Below are 26,477 nucleotides of genomic sequence, written 5' to 3'. Positions count from 1 at the left end.
TTTTCCCTGAAAGCAGCCAATATGTACAGATTTCAATGATAAACACTAGACTGGCCAATGTCGTCTTACAAGCTGGTATATAAACTCACTGCTAGAGGGTATATACACTCACTGCTAAAGCAGAATCATTTTTCGCCTGCTGCAGACAGCCAGCGGTAATCGTCCCTTGCAGAGTGAGTTGTGGTTCTTACCGTACTTAAGGCTTCTAAGCACATACTGATTTGCAAAATATGCTCTGTAAATTTAGCTGGCCGCTAACGCGACCAACTAAAAACTGAACTGAACCCCACTATTTTTTTCCTTTTATCATTGCAACATTACAAGTAAACGTAATGAAATCGGTTATTTTAACACACAAGTATTGATTAGGTGGCGGGAGAGCGGGTATATAACCCGTTTGTTCTCCTTCTGCAATTCATACGCCCGTCAAATACACACCTCAACAAGCAAAGTCGTTGAATAGACATCCCCCGCCAATATGCTTCTGGACACAAAAGTGTTATATTTGACACTTAGCTAAAAAGCTTTTTGTTTTAAGATACAAAGGGCCATAACTCCGTTTTTAACAGATGGTGTACAATGCCATTTGGCATGCATCATCCTCTTATCCATATATATACTCATACCAAGTTTCAATGAAATCCGCATAAGCACTTCCAAGATATGGCTCCGGACACAAAAGTGCCGGACGGACAAAAAGACGGACGGACTGAAGGACGGACTAAAGGACGGACAATGGCAAAACAATATCCCTCCGCCTATGGCGGGGGATAACTAGCAAATCAGTAGATTTGCAACTCATACAGAGCCCAAAACGAGAAACCCGTGCTTTTTCGCGCTAAATCCTAAACAAGAAACCCTTGCATTTTTTCGCGCTAAATCAATACCGTACTTTCTCTTCTAAATAACCTGTACGAACCAATGCGATACCGTTTTTATCAAAACGAGAGTGATTTCAGTAAAATGCACAAAGGCACTACGAAACATAGTAACACATATGACGCTTTAACACAACTTATTATTATGTACCCACCAAAGGAGTCCAGATGTATCGTACAGGACATAAAAGATGCTTTTCTAGCGAAACTGTTCCTCATAACATGGACATCTGTGGCAACTTAAATATTCCTTAGCATGACTCAATCGTTACGTAATTATGTAAATATATGTAAAAATACTCAAATTGATGAATATGCATTTCGATAGCCCAATGGGTGCATTTTATTAATATAAGCGCCATATTACATTATCGTAAATCATGCATTTTATTGATATAAGTGCCACATTACATTATCGTTAATCATGCATTTTATTGATTTAAGCGCTTTCTTCTGTAATCATTAAACACGCATATCATGCTGAGATCTGACCAGAGATATTGCAGTCGTGTTGAGATATTACAGTCGTGTTGAGATATTGCAGTCGTGTTGAGATATTGCTGAGATATTGCAGTCGTGTTGAGATATTGCAGTCGTGTTGAGATATTGCAGTCGTGTTGAGATATTGCAGTCGTGCTTTAATTTATTCGTTGTATGCTTAAACACACTGCATAGCGATTGTATATGCTCTAAACAATATGTTATGTGTATAAAAATAGGGAAAAAAAATTGCAACAATTTTTGTAATACGTTTTGCCATCCGGTTACAAATGCGTTGGACATTGAATCCATAGTTTTCATTGATTTCAGAGAAAAATGTGCATTGAGGTAATTGATGTGTTATCGAGTGAACTTTGATTTCCTCCAATGTAGCTTGTTCCCCAAAACAAGATTTGAAATGAGATATTGTGCAATCTCATTGTACGGTTAGGTCGTACCGGAAACTGTTCGGGTGCCGTGTTGACTCAAACCTGCGATTCATGGCTTGAGAAGCCAGTATGTCCGAACTAGACCATACACCCGTTGTCCAGCATGGGGATTTACCGGTAGATTGGTTTATATTGAGCAAAAAGATTTCTAGTTCAGCTATTTTTCTCCTCATTTTTGTTTTCATGGTCGTATCGTGTCAATTAATAATGTATACTCCATCGGATAGTAATTCATATTTAAGATACATCAAACTAAAAGATTCATTCTTCCGGAACAAATTAATTTATATACACTTGCGTTTAAAGATTTACTTCACTTCAGTGTTTATGAACAGAAAAGAATTTAAGAGAATCGAATACATTTATTTTCCCACGTTGCAAATTGCACACGAATGTCATTGAAAGCAGCAAAGACGTAGATATATGTTATCTACGTCTCTGATAGCAGATTCTTTGAAATCGAAAAATGAAGAAGTATTGAAATCAAAGTGTTTTTTTTAATATAAATGTCTAAGACAAGAATCACAGACAAATGGTAGGGTTCAAACCTTAAGTAAGCATTTATGTTATAAAAAACCGGTGTGATGATTATCTTAATAAAACAAAACAAATACATGTGGGTATTGTTCCGTTTCGATCATACTTGTAGTTTGCTAATTATGTTGTTTGTGGTAACCTTTATAGCCCACGCAAACTATTTAATGCTATATATATGCATTCATCGTTGCCACTACTATTGCTACTGCGACTGCTTCTACTATTGCTACTGCTGCTGCTACTGCTGCTGCTGCTACTAATACTACTACTACTACAACTACTAGTACTACTTTTAAGAATAGTTATAACAAAAATAATAATAACTACCACTACCATTACTACTACCACTACTACTACTACTACTACTACTACTACTACTACTACTACAACTACTACTACTACTACTACTACTACTACTACTACTACTACTACAGCTACTACTACTACTACTACTACTACTACTACAACTACTACTACTACTACTACTACTACTACTACTACTACTACTACTACTACTATAACTACTACTACTACTACTACTACTACTACTACTACTACTACTACTACTACTACTACTACTATAAATACTACTACTACTACTACTACTACTACTACTACTACTACTACAACTACTACTACTACTACTACAACTACTACTACTACTACTACTACTACTACTACTACTACTACTACTACTACTACCACTACTACTACTACTACTACTACTACTACTACTACTACTACTACTACTACTATTTTTAAGAATAGTTATAACAAAAGAAATAATAATAATATTATTATTAATATTATTATTATTATTATTATTATTCAAAATTATCACCATTGTCGTCGTTCTAATTATTTGGAAAACACGTCTAAGACCCTATTCATTACATAGACTCACGTTGTTAGTTGTGGTAAGACCCTATTCATTACATAGACTCGCGTTGTTAGTTGTGGTTCTGAAGGCGTATAATTTCAACGATAGAAACCAGAAGTCGTCGCGCGACTAAATGAGTACGGACATGTATCGGAAGCGGGAGATATACTTAAGGAGGAAACATAGATCTGGAAACAACAGTAAAATGGTGTTGGTAGTGTATGCCTTGACGTTAGACAACAGTTTTATGGTGATTTGAAAATTACTACAGGAGCTGGCGCGTTGTTTCCTTTCTTGCGCGTGAATTGTCATCAGACTGTAAACTCGACTGAAGAACACTGGATTATCGATTATTGTCGGTACTATAGCAGGGGCAAGTATTGTGATGTAAATGATTAGTTCTGCATTTGGAAGGTGCCACGTGGAATGTTCATTGCATGTTTGAATGGGTGAAGAACGAAAATAATTATTTATTATAACAAGTGAGGTTTAAACGTAAGGAATGAATGGATTATAAATAGTTGTAAAGCCTCTTTTTTAGTATTGTTGTTCAAGCTTTTCTTTTAGCATCGGACATAACTTGAGACTACTCAGCTAATAGATAAGTCATTTTATTTATTTATTTATTTGTTTATTTATTTATTATGTTCCCCCAAAATTTATTTTGGGGGGAGCATATAGTCGCCGCTTCGTCTGACCGTCCGTGTGTCCGTGTGTCCGTCCGTGCAAAATTTTTGTCCGGGCTATTTCTCAGCAAATAATGACCGGAATTCAATGAAACTTTATGGGAAGCTTCACTACCAAGAGATGTGCATATTATCAGCGAGTTCTGGTCGGCTGATTTTTCACAGAGTTATGGCCCTTTGAAATTTTCTATAAAGAAATCTTGTCCCCCAAACTACTGTGCCCTCAAGACGTTTTCTTTTATCTGAATATATAGTGCAATATTGTGACAAAACAAAAACTTTGGGGAGCATCAACCGTCTCCGACGGTTTCTGGTTTATTAATTAATTAGTTAATTAATTAATTTATTTATTTATTTATTTATTTGTTTATTTATTTATTTATTTATTTATTTATTTATTTATTTATTTATTTATTTATTTATTCTTCATTCATTCATTTGTTCATTCATTCATTCATTCATTCATTCATTCATTCATTCATTCATTTATTCATTTATTTATTTAGTTATTTAGTTATTTAGTTATTTAGTTATTTATATATTTATTGTTCGTGCGTACTTTCATAACTTCAATCATTTGTTTTATTTATGTGTGTATGTACTTATGTATGTATGTATTTACGTATTTATTATTATTATTTTGTTTTATTGTCATTTATTTTTCTTTATTGTTGGAGTGCTCGTTGTATTTCGTATTGTATTTGCGTATTAATAGCATAACTAAGGCATTATCGTATTATTAGTTTGTGCACACTGAAAATGTCGAGACTGCTATTACATTTGTAAAGTACTCTGCAACACAATGAGAACTTGAGTGATTCTTTGAGCGGCTTTTTACGGTTTCTTGTTGCTTTTAAGAAACCCATGTTCATCCAAATACATGTAATTATTGTATTTTCACTGTTATTTAAAATATTTTGTGATTTTACCTGAATTATCACAAAATTTATTGTTATGGATAGGGATTTTTGTAATATAAACACTTCAGTATGTGAAACTGGTGCAGTGCCTAATTCCGCCACGTTTAGAAAGTACTTTAACGATATTGAAATATGTTCAACAGTAGTGAACCAATTGACCAAAATTTGTTATAAATCTAGTTAGATTCAAATTGCATTTGCTCATATTTTTGGATACTATAACATTCCAACTACTTGGCCAAGAAAAATAATAAGCGATATTACAGACCTATATAATGTAGGCACTGACTGTGAAAATGCTTTAACCGCCACGCCTCGAAAAGAAAGTTTTAACAGATAAAAAAATAATATTTTTTCATGTTATTTGTTGTCAAAACGAACTAATCGTTTGTTTAAAAAAATTAAAAATTAGTTTATACAAAACAAGATAATTTCATTCCATTATGTCCGAAACCTTATCGGGTCAATGTGGGGGTCAATGTGCGGTTCAATGTGTGGGTCAATTTTTGGGTCAATGCATGGGCCAATATGTGGGTCAATGTGTGGGTCAATGAGTGGGTCAATGTATGGGCCAATATTGAGGTAAATGTGTGTGTCAATGTGTGGGTCAATTTGTTGGTTAATGCATGGGCCAATATTTGGGTCAATGAGTGGGTCAATGTATGGGTCAATGTGTGGGCCAATATGTGGGTCAATGTATGGGGCAATATGTGGGTCAATGCGTGGGTCAATGTGTGGGCCAATGTGTGGGTTAATGTGTGGGTCGATGTATGGGTCAATGTTAGAGCTGTAACGATTCACCCATCATTCGATTCGATTCGATTTCGATACCAAGTGGCCTGATTCGATTATTTTCGATTCGATTCAAATTAAACTATACGCTGCTTATTTTGCACACTAGTTCATATTTGGTTTGCACAGAGCATGAATTAATATGTCTTGTATTTGTTAATAACTTATTATGTTGTGAATTTAAAGCGCTTATTTTTTTAATTAAAATTTAAAAACGCAACATTTATAAGTAACAAATTTATTGAACAAAGCTTCCTGTTGAGTTATTCTTAAATAACATAAAATGCACAATGTATCACATGTGTTTAACAGAAAACAAACACAAAAACAAAAACATGTAAGTATATAAACAACTCCAAGTTGACTTCTTAACAGAATGCACACAGTTTAGTAAACAGACCAATTGGATAACTTACGTCAACAACACACGTTTTTCAAGTTGCTTTTGCATCAGAACCTTCGCAAAACCCGAAATGTTCCCATACTTTAAATGTTAATTTTGACGGTGCGTCTTTCGGCGTGGTTGAAGAAGCCATTTTACCGGCTGATGTAATGCTCAGCATGTTATTCATTCATTCATTGGATGTCATATTGGCTATTGACCAATCATAAGATGTATTACAAATGACAAGAACAAACGTTCGGATTTGGAAAGTAAGGTTTAAAATGCGGATCAAACGGGATTGCAGTGAATCGAATCGAAATTTGCCGTATTGGTATCAAAATCGAATCGGCGGCGCTGAACCGGTTTTTCGATGCATCGAACCGAATCGTTACAGCTCTAGTCAATGTGTGGGTCAATGTGTGGGTCAATGTGTGGGTCAATGTGTGGGTCAATTTTTGGTTCAATGTGTGGGTCAATGTGTGGGTCAATGAGTGGGTCAATGTATGGGCCAATATGTAGGTCAATGTGTGGGTCAATGTGTGGGTTAATGTGTGGGTCGATGTGTGGGTCAATGTGTGGATACATGGGTGGGTCAATGTGTGGGTCAATTGGTGGGCCAATATGTGGGTCAATGTATGGGCCAATAAGTAGGTCAATGTGTGGGTCAATGTGTGGGCCAATGTGTGGGTCAATGTATGGGTCAATGTGTGGGTCAATGTGTGGGTCAATGTGTGGGTCAATGTGTTGGTCAATGTGTGGGTCAATTTTTGGGTCAATGTGTGGGTCAATGTGTGGGTCAATGAGTGGGTCAATGTGTGGGTCAATGTGTGGGTCAATGTGTGGGTACATGGGTGGGTCAATGTGTGGGTCAATTGGTGGGTTGATTTGTGGGCCAATGTTGGTCTCAAAATAGCGCATGTGCAGTATGATATATAGATTCCCCTCATGCCATGTATTTACATTAAATGGGTTAGGTTGACAACAATCAATTTAAAGGATTACATTTACAACAAAAATCAAGGACTCAACACGAAGTGTCGATAATGAAATCATCTATATTTGATAAATTCATATAAACGAGTAATCGCATTTAAATGCTTATTTTGGTGCGTTTTGCGGGTTTACGGCAGTGGTGGAATTGCGCACTGCGCAAGTATGTTAATTTACCAACATGCATTTATAACTTCCTTTCAGGTGATTAACCAACCTCTCCGATATGAAATACCTCATAATGCGCCGACCATGAATGTTCGTATTTAATCAAAAGTTGAATTATCTGCAATACGCTAGAAGATTCGACAGGCGTTAATTTAATTGACATTAGATCTTCACTCTGGGACATCAACATTCGGATTGCAGATTTAACAATTTCGTGAATTTTATTTCATTGGGCATTAACTGTGCCTCACAAAACAGGGATATAAATGTATATTTTATAACGTCAACCAACAAGTTTATTATGTCGGACAAAGACCACCAGTTCGACTGCGCACACGTGAGGAAATTTCAGTGAAATAAAACGGTACGATCTCGCATTTGGTTGACAACGGGACTTGGATTAAGTTGATATTAAACTCCACTAACCGGAACAAAAAAAAACAGCGTTAAAATGTCAACAACTTTAATGTGCAAGCACGTGCTTTTATTTGATCGCTTGATTATTAATGGGAATTTGAAAATAAATTACTGAGTTATTAAAGACGCCATCGTCGCATTTGCGATGAAATCTGTACGGTTGCTTGGAAACGGAAGGACGCAAAAACGCACCTGTCTGCTACACAACGTTGAAATAATCATCAGTTGTTACGTCATATGTGGTAAGTTGTTAAACTTATCAATTAAGAAACTGTTGTAAACCAAAGTGCAAAAAGTGAAAATACTTTCTTCTAGTACAACAATTAAATTCTTTTTTTCAATATCATTGGACGTCCGAAAAACCTTGAAACAAATACCATATTTTTATTTTGTGCAATTTTACCAGCAACGCAATTTACTAGTGTTGTGTCTACGACGTTATAGAAACATCGTAATACAAAATGTTTCTTTATTTTGCTGCTTATATAAATTTACAGAAAGAACAAAAACAAACAAGAAAAACAACAACATTTAATTCGTTTTTTTAAAGAAAGCACTAAATTAAGGACATTGTGCCGTTTATTATGGCCTCCTAGAAAAAACTGATCTTAAAAACAAAAATATTTAACGAGGTTTCAACTTTTGTGTTGACGTCACACAATAACCAATATGATAACCCATATCGCTATGATCTTTTAAAAAAAACGTCAGAAATTAAAAACATCTCAATATGTTTGAATGTACGTCTTTATAGTAATATCAACATAGAAATAGTATAATTTGCAATGTATAATTATACTGTTGTTATATAATGAGATATGCGTATTATATGTTGGTTACATCATAGCAAAAAAACGGAAATACATAGAGAATAATAGGTTAGTGTTGATTATAGATCAGGTTTATCATGCGAGGCTTAGAAAACAAAAAGCACGAGTCTTGGCGATTGCTATTCGTTTTCGTGCCGAGTATGATAAACCTGATCTATAATCAACACTAACCTATTATTCTATTTAGATCTATCCCACTTTTTATTCAGTAAACCTTTTTATTTAAACAAAATTAGTTTAGCTGGATCATTTTGCTGGATTTATGATGTCATTTTGTAGAAAAAATGTTGTCATTTCGTGCCGTTGTTTATAGCAGAAATTTAATCAACGGGGCTTTAATCAACCGAATTCGCTGTAAAAGTAAGATAAAATATACTTATAACAAACACTTGGAAAAAATGTTACTAAGTTCATACAAAGTATAATAATGTGTGTTTTATATCATTTTTATCGTGTCGCATATTCATGTATTCTATTTGCATGAACATTTGAAATGAGGCAAAACGGTACATATGGAAGTTGGTATTAAATTGTCTGCAGTAACTTGTAGTACATACGTACGTTAAAATCCATGGGTAACGTGTGTTCTTTGTATCATAAGTTGTGGTAATGGTTTATTCGATTTTTTTAATTTAAGCCAATACGTATTGCTCTGCTGCGCACAAAAAGTTTATCCATGAAAAATGGTTTTCAATCAATGAATTAATTACTGATTTCATAACAATACGTTTTTTTAAAGTCCTGTTTTTACATTGGTTCAATTTAAACAAACCTCTCTTAGGGTCCATCTCCCCCCCCCCTGTTTACTTTATATATGTGCGCTTGCATGTTTCAATGCTTTAAATATATTACGGTTAGATAAGTGTTGTTAATGTACTAAAGGAAAGTGAACCGGATGTATGCGTCGATACATTCGTTCGTCCCATCGTCTTATGTCCGTACTTGATCCACACGTAATCTCATTACATAGCCGGCATACGATGGTGCATTGTCCTCCTCCTCCTTCTCCTCCTCCTCAACATCATCATCATCACCACCACCACCACCACCACCACCACCACCACCACCACCACCACCACCACCACCACCACCACCCACCATCACCACCACCACTACCATCACCACCACCACCACCATCACCACCACCACCACCATCACCACCACGACCACCACCATCACCACCACCACCACCACCATCACCACCATCATCACCACCACAACCACCACCACCACCACCACGACCACCACCACCACCACTACCATCACCACCACCACCACCATCACCACCACCACCACCACCACCATCACCACCACCATCATCATAATCATCATCATCGTCGTCGTGGTCGTCATTATCATCATCATCATCATCATTTTATTATTCAATTGCTTCGTCATTTTTTCAACCGTAAACATAAAACCGTCATTATCTGTTGTATCATCTTTTGAAAGGTTATTAAACATTTTATAATTATAATCATAGAATTTTATTGTTTTCGTCTTCTTCTAAATGCTAGGAGTAATCATTAACACAATAACCGTAATTTCCCATTTCTATAAACATTGATAATATTAACACGGTATTCTCGAACGAAGAGCGATCAAATAAAGTGCGGGTGACCACCTATAACTCATTTCATAAACATGTTTATGTGTCCCAAACAACAAACGGAACTTGAAATGAGCGCTTTTGTCAGATTTGTGCTAGTTAACATGCTTAGGTATTCCGATGGGAAATTAAATTTTGTACCCAAACCCGCTTACAAGTAATAACGTTATCGCGGAGGTAATGTCGAACACATGTTTTCTGTATCTTCGGAGTGTTTGGCAAGAGACGGTAAATAGATTGTAGCATTCTTTAGAGCAAACGAAAAGTTAAATAAAAAAAAGATCTAAAAAAGCCCGTATAAAAACGATTTTCTGATGACAACCAACTGACGTCACATGCAAGAACGGCGCTGAAAGTTCGAAGCCCCTTTATGGCCTGAATACTTTTTAATTTGACTTGAACCAAGGATTTCGGGCACGAGGCTGTTCAAACCGGAAACATACAACCACGCAGAGCGTAATGTATCATTCGCAACCACGAAGTAGACAGGACCTATAAAAACATATAGGTATAGGTCCCTAAACAGACCTACCCGCTGCGATTACTGATCATCTAATATACGCACTGTCGGACCGTATTTGGTACAAAAACGAATATGGTACATTTGTACCATATTCGGCCGAATATGGTACAAATGTACCATACTCGGACCGAAGATGGTACAATTTTCGACCGAATATGGTACAAACATTGTACCATATTCGGTTGGAATAAGTTTTTCTATGCTCGCCAAAACGTATTTGGTACATACCAAAAAAACTCATAAAAATGAAAATGGCCTACGTATATGGTACATAAATTATGTATTTCTTAATAAATGAAATAGTCTGCCGATGTGTAAACTTTTTTTCAAACTCAAATACATTGTATTAACCTAATATTGGAAGTGACAAAAGTATCATCATCATCATCATCATCATCATCATCATCATCATCATCATCATCGTCGTCGTCGTCGTCGTCGTCGTAACTAGCAGTAACAGAAACAGCTAACCTAACCACACTTTACATGGATTTTGCTGGTTGTGTAACTGTTTCGCCGGCTAGCTCAGTCGGTTGCGCGTCAGATTGGCACGCAGGCGGCCTGGGTTCGATTCCCGGGCGGGCCAGATACTTTCGTGGAGATCATTAATAGCAATTTTCAAATTTTTAAAACTTTTTTTTTCGAAAGTGTATTTTCACCAAAATCCGATTTAAGAGATTTTGAGCTCTTTTAAATGAATATATCTCTCCAAAAATAAGGATGTTTGACTGGCTGCTTTAGACAGGTGTGACTGTATTCCTAAACATTACTTTGTAAAGTTGATTTGTCGTTCCGACGTCATATTGCTGAGAAGCCGACAAAGCTTTGAAGTTTCCGATTTTTTCTTTGATAACGTGCCGCTTTAAAAAGGCGGGAATTTTGCACACGAGTCTTACTCAGAAGTCAGTTACCATATTTGACTTGGCGGTCGGCAAGAAAAGTTGTGATTTTCGACTAGAAAGAATTGAAATCCAAACTTTCTTCAAACTTCAAAAGAATTCTTGACAGTAAGTACTGTACATAATTTTAATTTTCAGTTGTCTTAATATGCATTGATGTTTTAACATGCATTGATTTTTATGTTTTATGCCCCCCCCCCCCCCCTCAGAGTGCATTTGCAGTTGTCCGTCCGTCTATCCAATTGTCCGTGGCATTCCTTCCGGGTGCGTAACTCCTAAACTGCTAAAATATTTAAGCTACAGTCATTTTTTCGAAAGTGTATTTTCCACCAAAATCAGATCGAGCTCCTGTAATCTGTAGATTTGAACATTTTAAATTTTATGGATTTATAGGTCTTTGACCTTCGAACCCTGCCTAGTCGTGACTTCTGGTGAGCGACCTAGGCCCCCAGGGCCCCTTCTTTATATCCCTTCCATCCACGTAGCATTGGTTTCTACAGACCGTTTGTCCGTTGACCGCCATAAGTTTGCCCGCTATTTTTCCCCTGAATTTGAATTCGGTTGGATTTCAATGAAACTTTACATGAAGTACTTGCTACTTTCATTGCGCATATTGCCCGGAAGTTCGGATTGTAAATTTTAGCGGAGCTATCAGACGAGTGATTTTAGCTCAGCTCATGTCGTGAGACATTCGTTTTCGACACGCGGTGTTCAATACAAGCTCTATTAACTAATGAAGTATAAATGTATAATAACTTATTATATTATTTCAGATGAAGGAAGCAATTAGGAGAAAAAGGAAGCAATTAGGGTGCTTGCCCAGGTCGAAGTACGACATTATTGTCAGATGTTTAAACGGATCGTTCGATGTCCCTGTGAAGAAACGGACACCTGAAGAGAATAATTGTTTGGCCATGATTAGAAAACGTAAGGACTTCGAGCTTGGTGACCGGGGTTCTTTATTGTGTGGCGGAAAGCAAGTCCTTGTGAAAGAAGATCTTCCTAGATTTGTTGAGAAGATGTTCATGGAAAACAAAGGATGTGGAGCAAGGGTTATTTACAACAAACTGAAAGTAAATTACACGGGGTTCTCGGAACAAGCTATCCTTGAAATACTGTACAATAGCAAGTATTACCATGAGAAGTATCCGAGATTTACAAACAAGCCAAAGCCAAAGACAATTACAGAAGAGGAACCAGGCAAAAGATGGCAGATTGACATAATTAACATGAAAAATCAAAGTGTTAGCTACAAGGGGTCCACATACAGTTATATTCTACAAGTCGTGGACGTTTATTCTAGGTACGTTATGCCAAAACCCCTGAAAACGAAGAGTTCGCGTGAAGTTGCAAAGGCATTAGAGGACGTGTTGATGGTTAACCTTGCCCCTGACATCATCCAATGTGACAACGGACTGGAATTTAAAGGCCCTAGTATGAAACTTTTGTTGAACAAGTACAACATCAAAATGATCAATAGTAGGCCGTATCATCCTCAATCACAGGGCAAGTGTGAAAGGTCAAACAGTGTTATAAAGGCCAAGATTCTATTTGCAACAAAAAGTAAACGTGGATTTAACTGGGTCGAAGGGCTTCAAGATTTAGCCTATGCCATAAACACAAGTTTCAAACGAGTTCTTGGGGGTCTCACGCCCTTTGAAGCCTACTACGGAAGAAGTCATGTTTTTACCAAAGAACGTCATAGTTCTCGTGAAATAAAGAAAACCATACGGCGAGCAAATAAAAAGGCTTACAGGTCGCTGTTGAAAAACGCAACTTCCCCAAGCAAGTACAAAGTAGGAGAGACAGTATTAATTCGCTATCCCTTTCGAAAATCCAGGGTGCCAACCAAAAGATATGTTATCGAAGGCAAGGTAGAAAAAGTAAAACGAAATGGTGTTTATATCGTGTCATTTCAAGTACCGAACAAACCCGAACTTGGATTCGTAAGCAAATCGGTTGGGGTCGAAAACATGACTAGCCTAACTGTTGCGTTAGAGAAACAACGAAAAATTAAAAACATTCATTAAAACAGAACCGCTCAGAGAAACAAAATCACAGAACTAAGTACTATCATGTTTTAACACACCATGAAAATCTGCAGTTGTTGGATGGGGTGAATATTGCCATGGACCCAAATCCGGATGGAAATTGTCAATTTGCTGCTATATCGCATCAACTTGGTAAAATTGGTATATACAAAGACGTAGATGCTTTACGTAAGGAAGCAGTCTATCACATTGTAGAAAACAGATATTTCTATGAAACTTTTGTCTATGATGAAACATTTGATGAATACGTTAAGAATATGTCTAAGAATGGGACATACGGCGACAACCTCACGCTCATTGCACTTATGAGAGAATATAATTTGCAGTGCCTGGTAGTTTCTACCCGAGGACTAGAACACTCATCAATTGTGTCAGCAGATGGAAAGTTCGATGGTGATGTTGGAACAATTGCATTGGGGTATTTCCCAGAAGGATTTGGCATGCATTACGTTAGTATCCGTATCAATCAACGCGTGTACAAGGACATAATATCACGCTTAGAACAGTCTTATGACAACGGTGACTCTGGCGACACCGCTGCGTCTGGCGACAACACTGCATCTGGCGACAACGCTGCGTCTGGCGACAACGGTGACTCTTGCGACAACGGTGACTCCGGCGACAACGGTGACTCCAGCGACAACGGTGACTCTGGCGACAACGGTGACTCCGGCGACACCGCTGCGTCTGGCGACAACACTGCATCTGGCGACAACGCTGCGTCTGGCGACAACGGTGACTCTTGCGACAACGGTGACTCCGGCGACAACGGTGACTCCAGCGACAACGGTGACTCCGGCGACAACGGTGACTCCGGCGACAACGCTGCGTCTGGCGACAACGGTGACTCCGGCGACAACGCTGCGTCTGGCGACAACACTGCATCTGGCGACAACGCTGCGTCTGGCGACAACGGTGACTCTTGCGACAACGGTGACTCCGGCGACAACGGTGACTCCGGCGACAACGGTGACTCCGGCGACAACGGTGACTCCGGCGACAACGCTGCGTCTGGCGACAACGGTGACTCCGGCGACAACGGTGACTCTGGCGACAACGGTGACGTCTCTGTGTGTTCAGCCCTGAAAGAGCTTCAAGATATGATAAACAATAGGAGGGCACAGAAGCGAACGACTTTTCCATTTCTGATGTTACCACTTCACATTCAAGTTGAAATTTTTAAGTTCTGCATACAATCAAACCCGTCAATCCAGTTTGTGTTGGCGAAGGTCGGCAAACCCTTTAGAGATTTAATAAGGTCAATGAGTTTGCAAACACCTAGAATTTACATTCGGCCGGATATTGGACTAGATACTAGTAACAGAAATCCTGTTAGCGTTCGTTTCCTATTAACAAGAGCGGGCAGAAACAGCGGTCTTATTTCGGCAATAAAAGAAATCATCAAGGGGCCAAAATGGGCAAACGCATGGCTGCGTTTGCGTGTTAGTGGAATCGGTTGGTATGATATCATAGATGTCATGTACAGACATTACAGGTGAAATATACATGTATATCGGTGTTTGGAAACCTGTTATGTTATTTTTGTGATTGATGATTATGTTCTTCTACCGGAAATTTGTTGTCATTTGCTCATTTACTGGTAACTTTTTACGAAGCACATTTGGGATATTTTGGCTGCTACTAAAATGAATGTATATATGTATATTATGTCTTGTCAAAATGCTACAGTTGGATTAAAATTTAAATGCTGTTCTATGTTCTTCAATATTACTTTGAAAAATCCTGTCAGTATTCCAATAAATGAAAAAAGTACAAGTTTGTTGAATCTCTTGAATGAAACAAATTATAAAATACAAAATGTAAAATGAATATGTGATGATGATGATGACAAAACATTTGTGATGATGATGATGGTAAAAAAATTGTGATGATGATGGTGGTGGTGATGATGATGACAGTGGTTATGATGATTGGGGTTTGATGATTGTGGTGATGATGATGATGATGATGATAATGATGATGATGATGATGATAACAAACGTTTTGGGATGATGATGACAGCGATGTTTATCGGACGATGATGATGGTTATAATGATGATGATAAGTTTTTAGATGATGATGACGGCGATGTTTATCGGCCGACGATGATGATAATGATGATGATGATAACAAAATATTTGTGATGATGATGATGGCGATGTTTATTGGCCGATGATGATGATGATATTCTCATCGTCGTCATCATCATCACAACATCCTCATTATCGACCGAAAACATCGCTGTCATTATCATCACAAAAAAAACTTTTGTGATCACCATTACGATCATGATAATGGATATGATGATGTTGGTTTTGATGGTGATGATGATGGTGGTGTTGGTAAAGATAACAACGATGATGATCATTGGGGTGTTGATAATTGATGTGATGATGATGATGATGATGATGATGATGATGATGATGATGATGATGATGATGATGATGATGATGGTGATGATGAGATAACGATGATGATGATGATGATGATGATGATGAGATAACGATGATGATGATGATGATGATTACGATGATGAGTGTGTATCATATTCGGAACGAATGTGGTACATTTTTCATCCGAATATGGTACAAGTTTGTACCATATTCGGTCAGGCATTTTACCCCAAAACTGCAGATACGTATATGGTACAATTAGACAGTTGTACCATATTCGGCCGAATATGGTACAAACTTGTACATATTCGTTTTTGTACCAAATACGGTCCGACAACGCACATCAACGTGTAAATAATAATATTGCGCAATCTTACCTAATTGTATTGCATTGCACGTGCCGCCGGGTTCATGCCCGTCCTATGAAAGTGATCTTCGCTTTTGTAAGAGAAAGCATATCACACTTATGAAATATGTTTTAGAAAATAGTACATTTCAGATTAATATATAAAACAGTTTGTTGTATACGACAGGCTGTAACTAGTGTCAAAACTATATATCGTATAGGATTTCAATTCGTGCACAATAAGTCAGTTGAACGGTAGCTCCAAAAGCGCGACGCCATCGGCTCTGTAGATTAATAACAGACCAACATACGACGTCGAAAAAAGGACCGCTGTTAAATTAACCCCAAAATTGTTCTGACTACTCAATTAACTCACACCGGTTTGACATTAGCTTATTGATTACCTCTAGACGGGCAATTACTCATCGTCAAACGATATTGCAGTTCAAACTTGGTCAAACTTCATCCCACATCCGAACATTGAACCCTCAACATACTTTCATATTGTTCTATTATATTATTATATTTATTATCATCATCATCATCATCATCATCATCATCATCATCATCATCATCATCATCATCATCATCATTATTATTATTATTATTATTATTATTATTATTCTTTTATTACTTATTTATTTATAATTATTATTGTATTAAAATTTCTTTCAACACTGAACATTAAACACTATCATACCCATAACTATGTTATCTTAATGAAACAAAAGGGTCTATTAAAAAAATAATTAGAAAAAGAAAGAAAAAAGAAGCGCAAAAAATAATTGAATATTGTCAAAAATGTATACCCGGAAGGTTCTATTATAGGTGAAAAGGTCGGAGTATTTCTTTGGTTTATCGGGTAATCTTGCTATGTAAGTCGAATGTATATTTTTGTTTTATTTTGCAACGTGTCCAAAGATGTTCATAGCATAACAAATCCCAGTCAATTAATGTATTTTATGAGATTAAAAACAACAACAACAAACAGCAAGTTTAATTGAGGTTGATACGAACAAGTGTATTTGATTCAGGCATTTTGTCCACAAAACAAGAAATCAAACCAACAATCCTGCATTTTTCTTCAAACCCTACTAATATTGTCTCAAATTAAATTTCAAGGCTTTTTTCCTTGCAAGAAAATGACCGTTGTTCACATATTTGTAAAGTTCGTGACTCAATTTTTCACAAGTTGAAGAAGTTCACGATCCAAATCTTCACAATTTAAAGAACTTTGCGACTAATATTTTTCACAATTTTGAACATTTTGCAACTTTTTAAAACAAAATGCGGTGTTCATGGTCGCTACGCAAAGATGGGGAAACGATTTCTGTCTTAGTCTCGGTGTATTACCATTGGGACACGGAATAGAACACTACTTAGACTATATAGGAGCATTGTATATTTACAATTGGGCCGTTCATAATATTGTCAGTGCTAACAAGCAGAACTAACACAGACACTCACAAAGGGAACCAAAAACATCCAATAATACACCGCGTAATGAAGAGGACATTTGTCTGTGAGAACCAGGCCTTAAGGGCGACTGTCTTTAATCAGATAACGACGAAGACTCGTTCTGCCGTTCGGAAAGAATTAGAAAAGGCAATGCTTGTTTTCCTAATGCCCCGTGACATCCACATTGAATAGCTGCAATAATGAGCAACCCTCCAGGGTTCATTAACTCGTTGCTTTCTAGAAATGAGTGCAATCTGTCATTGACCTAACACCTCTCACCGCCCACTTAACCCAAGCTGCTACAAAAAAACACCCACAAAATATACCTTTAATCAATCCCATTGTAAAATAATTGGCCATTATTATCCATAAAATATTTGTTGGTGATTTTAATATTGTGACGTGTATCCTTATGACAAATATGACAGGCCTTTATAACGTATAACGGGGTTGTCTGTATGCAAAACAAAAAATTTAGAACGTATTTTCTAAATGCTTATATCATTGGAAATATATTGCAGAAAATATCTTTACCTGAACAGATATCTTTCTCTAAACCAGCCCCTCACTATACCTTCACTATTTTCACGTTCTGACTCTTCGTTTCAGGCGCACTGCTCGTGCGTCACGTGTACGGCCAGTGCTCGGAGGCGCACCGCCAAATGTGCTCCTACCCATACCTTCAGTTACAGGCGCTCGCGTCCCAGGTGACGTCCGGTGTAGCAGGCACCGCTGGCGGCATCAACCGACTGCTCCCAGATTACAACGAGTCGATGATGAGGGATGTCTGTAGGTGAGTATACGGAAATATAAATACTAATCGAGAATATTAAAGTACAAAATTGGCTTTAAAGTCACAAATATCCACGTAAAAATAGCATTTTGATTAAGTATTTCTTAATGATAGAATCTAATTTATAAAGGTAGTTGAGAACGACCGTATATGTGATAGCTATAAAAATATGTTGGCAACAGTTCAACATCGTGAATACACGGGACTGACGGTAGTGAATATACGGGACTGATGTTTAGAAGATCTTTTCAGTGAAAATAATTAATTTTTTTTCTTTATTTTGAGCAGCATTTTAACCACTTATTGCATAAAAGGAATATGTAGCCACTTTATGTAAATTTAAGTGATCTTGTTATTGTACTTTTATATTTTAACTCACAGACTGTACTCGGAGTTCCGGAACTGTTCCCAGCCGTTTATGACGTCATGCAACAACCACACACTTAATGAGATTCACATGTATGACGTCACACTGGGATTTATATGCGGTGATATACTTACAGGTAGATGGCATATGTGATTTTTGTTTTTGTGTTGCTCCTTGGACGTTTATTTTTTTAATAGATCAGTATGTGTTCACCTTGTTGTTATCTTTGCATTTTTATTAATCATGCATTTAATGTATAACCTTTCTTTTCCAAATGGTATGTCGAAAATTGTATGCGTATAGAACGCACGGACTGACAGCTTGACACGCAAAACGAGTGTGCCCTACACCTATATTTTGAGGCTTAAACGTGTTGGTTTAACCTAGACCTTCAAAGGTCGCCGTGATGTAATGGATATGATGTCCACCTAGAGATCGGGAGGTCACGGGTTCGATCCCCACTGTAGGAGCGTTCTTTAGATCTCCCCCAAAGACACCAAGTACTGGTTCTAGGCCCAGGAAACGGACTCAAGAGCGTTTCAAATAAGCCTTAGGCTTTCGATGCAATCGAGCTAAATAAATATGTATAAACTAACCTAACCCGACCGACGATTGTTTGGTTCGGGTCGAAAAGGTTTTGGTTGTTGCTTATTCTGGACCTGATCAGTGGAATTCAGTCATGTCGTTACTTTAACATGACCAGTTTGTCATCGGTACTTACACTTTTCAAAGTGAATATTGGCGCATCGTATAGATGGTACATGAATTATCAAGGGTATCAACAAATGCAAGCGTTTTTATCCAGTAATTTTTGCTTGTGACTACGCGTGTGGTTTTTCTTGAGATCTTTGACAAAAATAATAAATTGTAATTGTTATATATGTGAACAGTATATTAAGATAATATATCTTTGTATTATGTCTGTCTCTCTCGAACTGTTGCTAACGACAATTAAAGTAGTGCGAATCGCCAAAGTGGGTTCTTAAAATTGAGTCAATCTCTATGTATCAGACAATAGAACTAGTTACCGGTACATCGTTTTTTCAAATATTATCCGAAATTAGTATTTTACGGTTTTTGAAACCATTAAATAGAATAAACGATGAAGTTTAATTAACATTGTGTTGTACAATTAAATAATTTAAGATTAGCTAGCTACCGTGTTCAAATGTTGTATGTACAACTGGAATTAAGTTAAACATATACTGATATTTTATAGTATTATTACACAAAATCAAAACTTCATTTCACGGTTTGCAATATTTGTCTGCGTACACATTGGAAACCGTAACCAATATGCATCCACACAAAGTATCTTTAAGTACATCCGTTTCTCCGTAAGATGGTAATTGGTGTGGACATGCGTACCAAAAAACAGTTATTAGGTTAGGAGCTTGTTAAGAAAATACTCTCAAGATGCAACTTATCAGAGGGGGTAATCACGTGACAAACGATATGGCAACGCCCATGCAGAGGCAGGTATTTTTCGTCGTTTTATACCCTTTATTACTTGTAATTTTTTTTTTATTCAATCACTTTCCAGCCATATTAGGAAGAAAGTTACTGGCTTTTATTTCATAGTAATATTCGCTCTATATCTCGACTTGCGAAGTTTCTTAGCGGGATGACCTTATTAGGGCTCCACTAAGAAAATTTGCGGGGAGTAAAGTCGAGATATAAAGCGAACTTAATTACGAAATAAACGCTAATCACCTTTTTACTGATATGGCTGGAAAGTGAGCGTTATTTAAAACATAAAAAGAAGTAATAAAGGGTATAAAACGGCGATAAATAACTGTCTCGGTATGGACGTCGCCATCTTGACTATCACGTAATTACCCCCTCTGCTTATGCGGGTGCTTGAGGTTTCGGTAAATAACAAATTCGGTATATTGGATCTATATAAAGATCTTTATTAGAGTATCCTCATGGTTTCACGAACATAAAACAATTATTATTTACAAACAAGGTTAACCATGCCATTCATATTTGAATTATAAGAGACTACAATGTAAGCATTCAAATACATACAGTAAAACGTATTATTAAAACTAGCATATGCAGTGCCTTTACACTGTAAGTGCCCTTTCTAATACTAAAACATCCTGTTAAAGCACATAAAATAGTTCAGTTAAATATAAAGCCAGCATATTTATTCTAAGATAAAATAATATAAGACAAGATAAAATATTCCATGCAAAGAAAAGTTATATACAACAAAAATGAAATTTGTATGTACTATCTATACAGCTTTCCATTTCTACTTTTTAAAATTAAGAAGCAGTTTTGGCAACAACTCGAACAATTGCATTGGTGGAGAATAAAAATCTAAATTTATCACAGTCAGACAGTTGACTAAAGTTGCTATCACATGCATTGGCCTTCATAAAAAGGGGGTTTCGTTCACTTATATATTCTGGACAGTGTATGATAACATGTGTTTCGTTTTCTATTACATTGACACAAAACGGACATGACCTTTCCTCCACTGGCTGGCGGATATACATGTATCTACCAGTTTCTATTTTAAGTGGAGCAACTCCACGTCTAAATTTAGCAAGTGCTGATCGGTGAGACAGAGGCATGTTTATAGTGCGACAGAGGCATGTTTATAGTGCAATACAGTTCAGGCTCATAAAAACGTTTAATATGTCTATATGTTCTAAGTTTATTATGCCCATTGCCGCTTACACTATTTTCTCTGTCAATGGATAACTGCCAGTTGTACATTAGCTCATTTGACACTTCCCTTAACATGATTGCCTTGCTAACCGACCTATAGTCCCTACTGTACCCGTCTACCTGTAGAGACCGAAACATGGTCGCGACAGAAAAACACCTATTTCTTCAGACAGCACTTCTACCCTTACACCATTTAAAATCTTTGTAATTAACTCTGGTATTATCCATGTTCATTAATCGGTTCCATTGCCGACTGACAGCCATCCATTGGCGAGTTTCAGGTTGTTGCCAGCCCATATCCCCAGGGACAGCGGCAGTGGGTGCATATTTACCAAGACCCAAAAAGAATCTCATAGCTCTATTATGGACTGCATTCATGCATGAAAACGTTTTATCTCCCCACACCGCTGCCCCATAGGCTATGACTGACCATACCATACTATCATATAATTTACTGTATACTCTATATGGCATTCCACCCATCGATTTATATTTTGCAATTAACAAACCTAGTGCTCTACTAGCACTTTGTGCAAACATTTTAACAGTTACATTAATGTCTAAGTGTTCATTTAGGACTAAGCCAAGGTACTTATACTGCTCAACAAAGGATAGGGTCTCATCGCCATACAAAAACTGATAATCTGTTCTAGCTTTTGACTTTCGTCGAAAGTGTACAATGTTATTTTTACTTGTATTAACAGACATACAATTGTTTACACACCAATCATACAATTTATTTATCATACATTGTAAATCCTGTTCATTGTTTGCAAGCAGTACAATATCGTCAGCATATAGCAATATACACACTTTATCATCCCCAACATCAACACCCTACCACAGGCTTTTATATCCATGGCCAGGTCGTTGATGAAGAAGTTGAATAAGGTCGGCGAGCTTGAACAACCCTGACGTAATCCTGACGTAACGTTAAACCAGTCGGTGACGTTGCCATTAATAAGAACACATGAAGAAACTGAGGAATATTAAGACTTAAATGCATTCAATATATGTAGTAAATGCCGTGGAGATTTTGGTAAATTGTTTTTTTTATAGAGGTGGTATACCTACAATGAGTTGTTAATGACACCTATTATTGGCTTACAATAACATCGAGGCATATATTTGCAAAATGTGGATACATTTTGAGTTGAGTAATTAATGCTATGACTACGGTAAAGAATTAAGGGGCATGAATGAGCTACCTCTGAACTTTTTTAAACGAATTCTTTTAGGAAAGTGAAGGTACCAAACCAAAAAATGTAGATTGACTTTAAAATGTAACTCTATTGAAAGTTGTTCTTTTATTTAAATAACATAATAGTAATAATAAATGATGATTTAAGACGGAATCAATGAAACATCTTCAATTAAGTTTAATGCTATTAAAAAATGTTCTTGTAAAATATTGTAGTCATGATTTATTAAAAAAAACTTAACAAACAAAAACCATAAACAAATATGAAATAATTCGTTTGATATTGATTTCAGTTTAAATATGAAGCACAATAGTATTTTAGACCACCGAAAAGCACTCAATTTCTCGGTATATACATGAGGTAGTTTGCCAGCATAATGTTGCCCAGCTCTTGCCACGTGGAGGCCACCTCTTGTAAGAGCCAAATGTTGAATTTCATCTTACATATTACAAAACACCATCAGTATACTGCGCGTGGCCGCTACAAAAATTGTGGATTGCTTCAAATTAAAGGTCAAATTCCGAGTGCGCGTTATATATAACAATGTTTTATTATTTCTTTCTGGTTGATAAAAACATAAGAAAAAAAATATATAACATATAATAGGTGTACGTAATTTATAAAAAGAAATATAATGATACGCGTTCTGTTTTATAATTTTGTTAAGTGCGCGTGCCATTGAGTTAAGCGCAGAGATGCGAACTAAATTACACATAATTAAAAACTGATAAAAATGACATCTAACATAACGCCAGCAGACCCGAATGAATACGCTGTGTATTAGCAACCTGCTGTGGTGATCCCTATATTATCAGCTCAATACACAGGCACCTGGCTACTGAATTGGAACAGGGACCTATACAAACAGGATTGTTGGTTTGTTTGTATAGGTCCCTGATTGGAACAATGGGATTTACGGCCAAAATAACTGATTTCATTTTTTGCCTGAACAAATCCGTTTAAAAAAAATACTAGCTGATTAACTTTGTAATCCGTTTTATGTACCATATATTATACATCAGACACGTTTAAAACATGGATACAATATATATAGGACATATTTGAATCTTTCATTTCATTTCATTTCAAAATACAAGGATGTTCAGCCATGATTGTATAAAAACATATATTAAAAAAAAATATGAGGACCTAAAGATAAACTTTTAATATATAAATTACCTCCCTTTATTAGAATATTAATAAGTTGCAAGCCTGGGTAATTAATATTACACTTTGCAATCATCTCTAAATTGATAACATCAACTCCGTACATTTTTATCAGATAAGGTAATTAGTGCCAAACAACTCAATTAATGTACACGCTTATCGACTAAAGTTGCGATAATCCCTATTTATACCAATTTACCGAAACCTCCGCGGCATTTACTATATAAATCCAATTTACCGAACTTGTTATTTACCGAAACCTCCATAACTCGCTTATGCTCGTTATTTCTTTATCAGATTGTGTTAATTTTATAATTATTACATTTTTCCCCACCAGTACAACAATGCTCAACGTCCTATCTACATCACCACCATAAAACACAACCATGCCACTGTACAAGCACCATCAACATACCATCATCATTTTCGCCATCATCTACATCTGTATCAGCACTAAAAACACCAACATCACCACCACAACCAAAACCAAACCGACTATCACTACCTAAAACCAGCACCACTAGCCCCTCCTCACCACCTCCAAAACCACCAAAACATCATTAATCAACCATCAAACCGCAGCGGCCACCATCACGTCACCATCACGATCATCATCAGCTGCAACAACAGCAGTAGCACCACCATCTCGAAAACCACCACTACCATTATCCACACTCCTAGCGCTACCACCACCACCAATTCATTATTTCAACACACACAAAAACACAAAAATTTAAATCATCTCCATCACCACCATCAAAAACCGCTACAACATCATCGTCATCATCATCAGCAACACCACCACTAAAGCCACCACAACAAACACCCTAATCGTAGTCAACACTTCCACTACCATCAAGCCAATCATCATCATCGAGAATCAGCATCGCCATCATCGCTGTATACACAAGAGACAATGTTAAAATATTTAATTAAATTACAAGTACCATATTTGGAAACACATAAAGAAACGAATGATAAATAAATAAGGTACGTAAAACCGTTATTTCCATCATTATTTACTATTACGATGGTTAACATAATAAAATAATCGAATTAATGCGAAGTGCTGTAACAATTGTTGCCATAAATCGGTCGGAAACAGGCGTAGTTGAAATGTACACATGGGATGTAATTTATTCCAATTATCGCGTCTGGATGTATTCGTCTTAATTGTATTTGATTGGCCTGCGTATGTTTGGTCAATATTATTGGATGTTTTTGTGATTTGCGTAATTCATAGCATGCGACATCTATAAGGAATCGGTTAATTGTTGAAATAATTAGATATCAAATATGTATAGGCACTGTGGCAAAATCGACATTGGGATGGCATAAAATTGTATGAACCAGGACTATTTCCCCCCACTTGTTTTATACCAAGCTTTCCGGCTGATGTCTTTAACCCATTTATCGTCTGGGTTCATCCAAACTTATCACGTATTTTCAACCTTGTTGATCGAATGCTCCGACTTGTTTCTAGACTACCTACGCAACCGAGCCTGTTACCAGCGTCTGCAGACGTCATATAATGCCTGTAAGCAGAAACACGCTAAAAAGTTCCAGGAGATCGACGTCAGTGATGCGTCGACGTCGCACACGCTCTGCAGGTAACGTAGGTTGCTCATGTATTATATACGTAACACACACGAAAACGTGTGTTATGGATGTATTCCAGTTCTGCAGATGTTTATTATTAATGTTCTTGCAAAAGACGAAATTATGCCATGTTTTGATTAAATCCGGTTTGACCCTTCCCCCTTAAAAAGAACTAAAACTAAATAACACACACAATCAAAACGAAGTCAACCCCAAACAATTATATAATCAAATCATATAATAGGCCTAAAGCATAGTACTTATTACGGAAGCACATCATATTATAAATGTCGTTCACTATATAGAGTCAAAACTGCATTAGCGGTCAACTGAGAACAAAGGTCAACTGCCGACAACGGTCAGTCTGCTCATTACACTAGAAACTATTGTCAAACAAATGACGCCCAAGTAAATTTTAAGTTTATACAGTGCATCTATAGAAATATTGGTACATATGTGTATTTCATTTGAAGCATACGCGAATATCGAAATTTAATTTTAATCGAACTGTTTGCTTTCAGCGCCTCCAAAGATTATGTGCTATGTGTGTACTCATCTACCGCCCTAGGATGCTCCATGGCGGCAGCAGATGTATACTTCCGGTTGCTCAATCACTCCATAACCGAGGTATTCCGATTGAACAACGTCCGGTGCCAAATTTCCCACCCCATGGACGTCATATCAATATATACGTCAACGCAGACAACGTCGGGACGCGCGAGAACTACGCGAACGATTACGCCGGTTGCGGACACTAGGGACCATGATAAAGTAGTGGCCAAGTGCAATTCTTTGAGACCTTTGTCTCTTTGTTATTATATTATATGTCTGTTTCTTTGTTTATGCATATACATAGACTTTTTATGTGTGGCGATTGCATAATGCGTGTCATCGTTTGTTTAACTTTGTATGTACCATATCAGTTGTCAGTTGTCAACATTTGTATTACATTATAGAAATCAATCTACGTGTTCT

At 36.9% G+C, this 26,477-nt stretch overlaps 1 protein-coding gene across 1 annotated transcript; it reads left to right on the top strand.

Annotated features, from left to right (window-relative positions):
* Positions 1-7,222: 7,222 nt before the first annotated feature.
* Positions 7,223-26,403, top strand: LOC127864663 (uncharacterized). The gene is made up of 5 exons (XM_052404506.1): positions 7,223-7,824; positions 18,302-18,485; positions 18,867-18,988; positions 25,387-25,513; positions 26,024-26,403. Exons 1-5 carry the CDS (start codon positions 7,728-7,730, stop codon positions 26,382-26,384), a joined length of 891 nt encoding a protein of 296 aa, XP_052260466.1. The 5' UTR covers positions 7,223-7,727; the 3' UTR covers positions 26,385-26,403.
* The last annotated feature ends 74 nt before the right edge of the window (positions 26,404-26,477 follow it).

This window comes from Dreissena polymorpha, chromosome 1, assembly GCF_020536995.1.
Source record: "Dreissena polymorpha isolate Duluth1 chromosome 1, UMN_Dpol_1.0, whole genome shotgun sequence".
NCBI classification, from domain to species: Eukaryota; Metazoa; Mollusca; class Bivalvia; order Myida; family Dreissenidae; genus Dreissena; species Dreissena polymorpha.
This window is presented reverse-complemented; position numbering and strand designations above follow the sequence as displayed.

Coding starts and splice junctions, on each gene's coding strand:
- LOC127864663 (XM_052404506.1), top strand. CDS start 7,728: ATGAAATCTGTACGGTTGCTTGGAAACGGAAGGACGCAAAAACGCACC. Junction 18,486..18,866: donor ATGATGAGGGATGTCTGTAG/GTGAGTATACGG, acceptor TTTAACTCACAG/ACTGTACTCGGAGTTCCGGA. Junction 25,514..26,023: donor ACGTCGCACACGCTCTGCAG/GTAACGTAGGTT, acceptor GTTTGCTTTCAG/CGCCTCCAAAGATTATGTGC.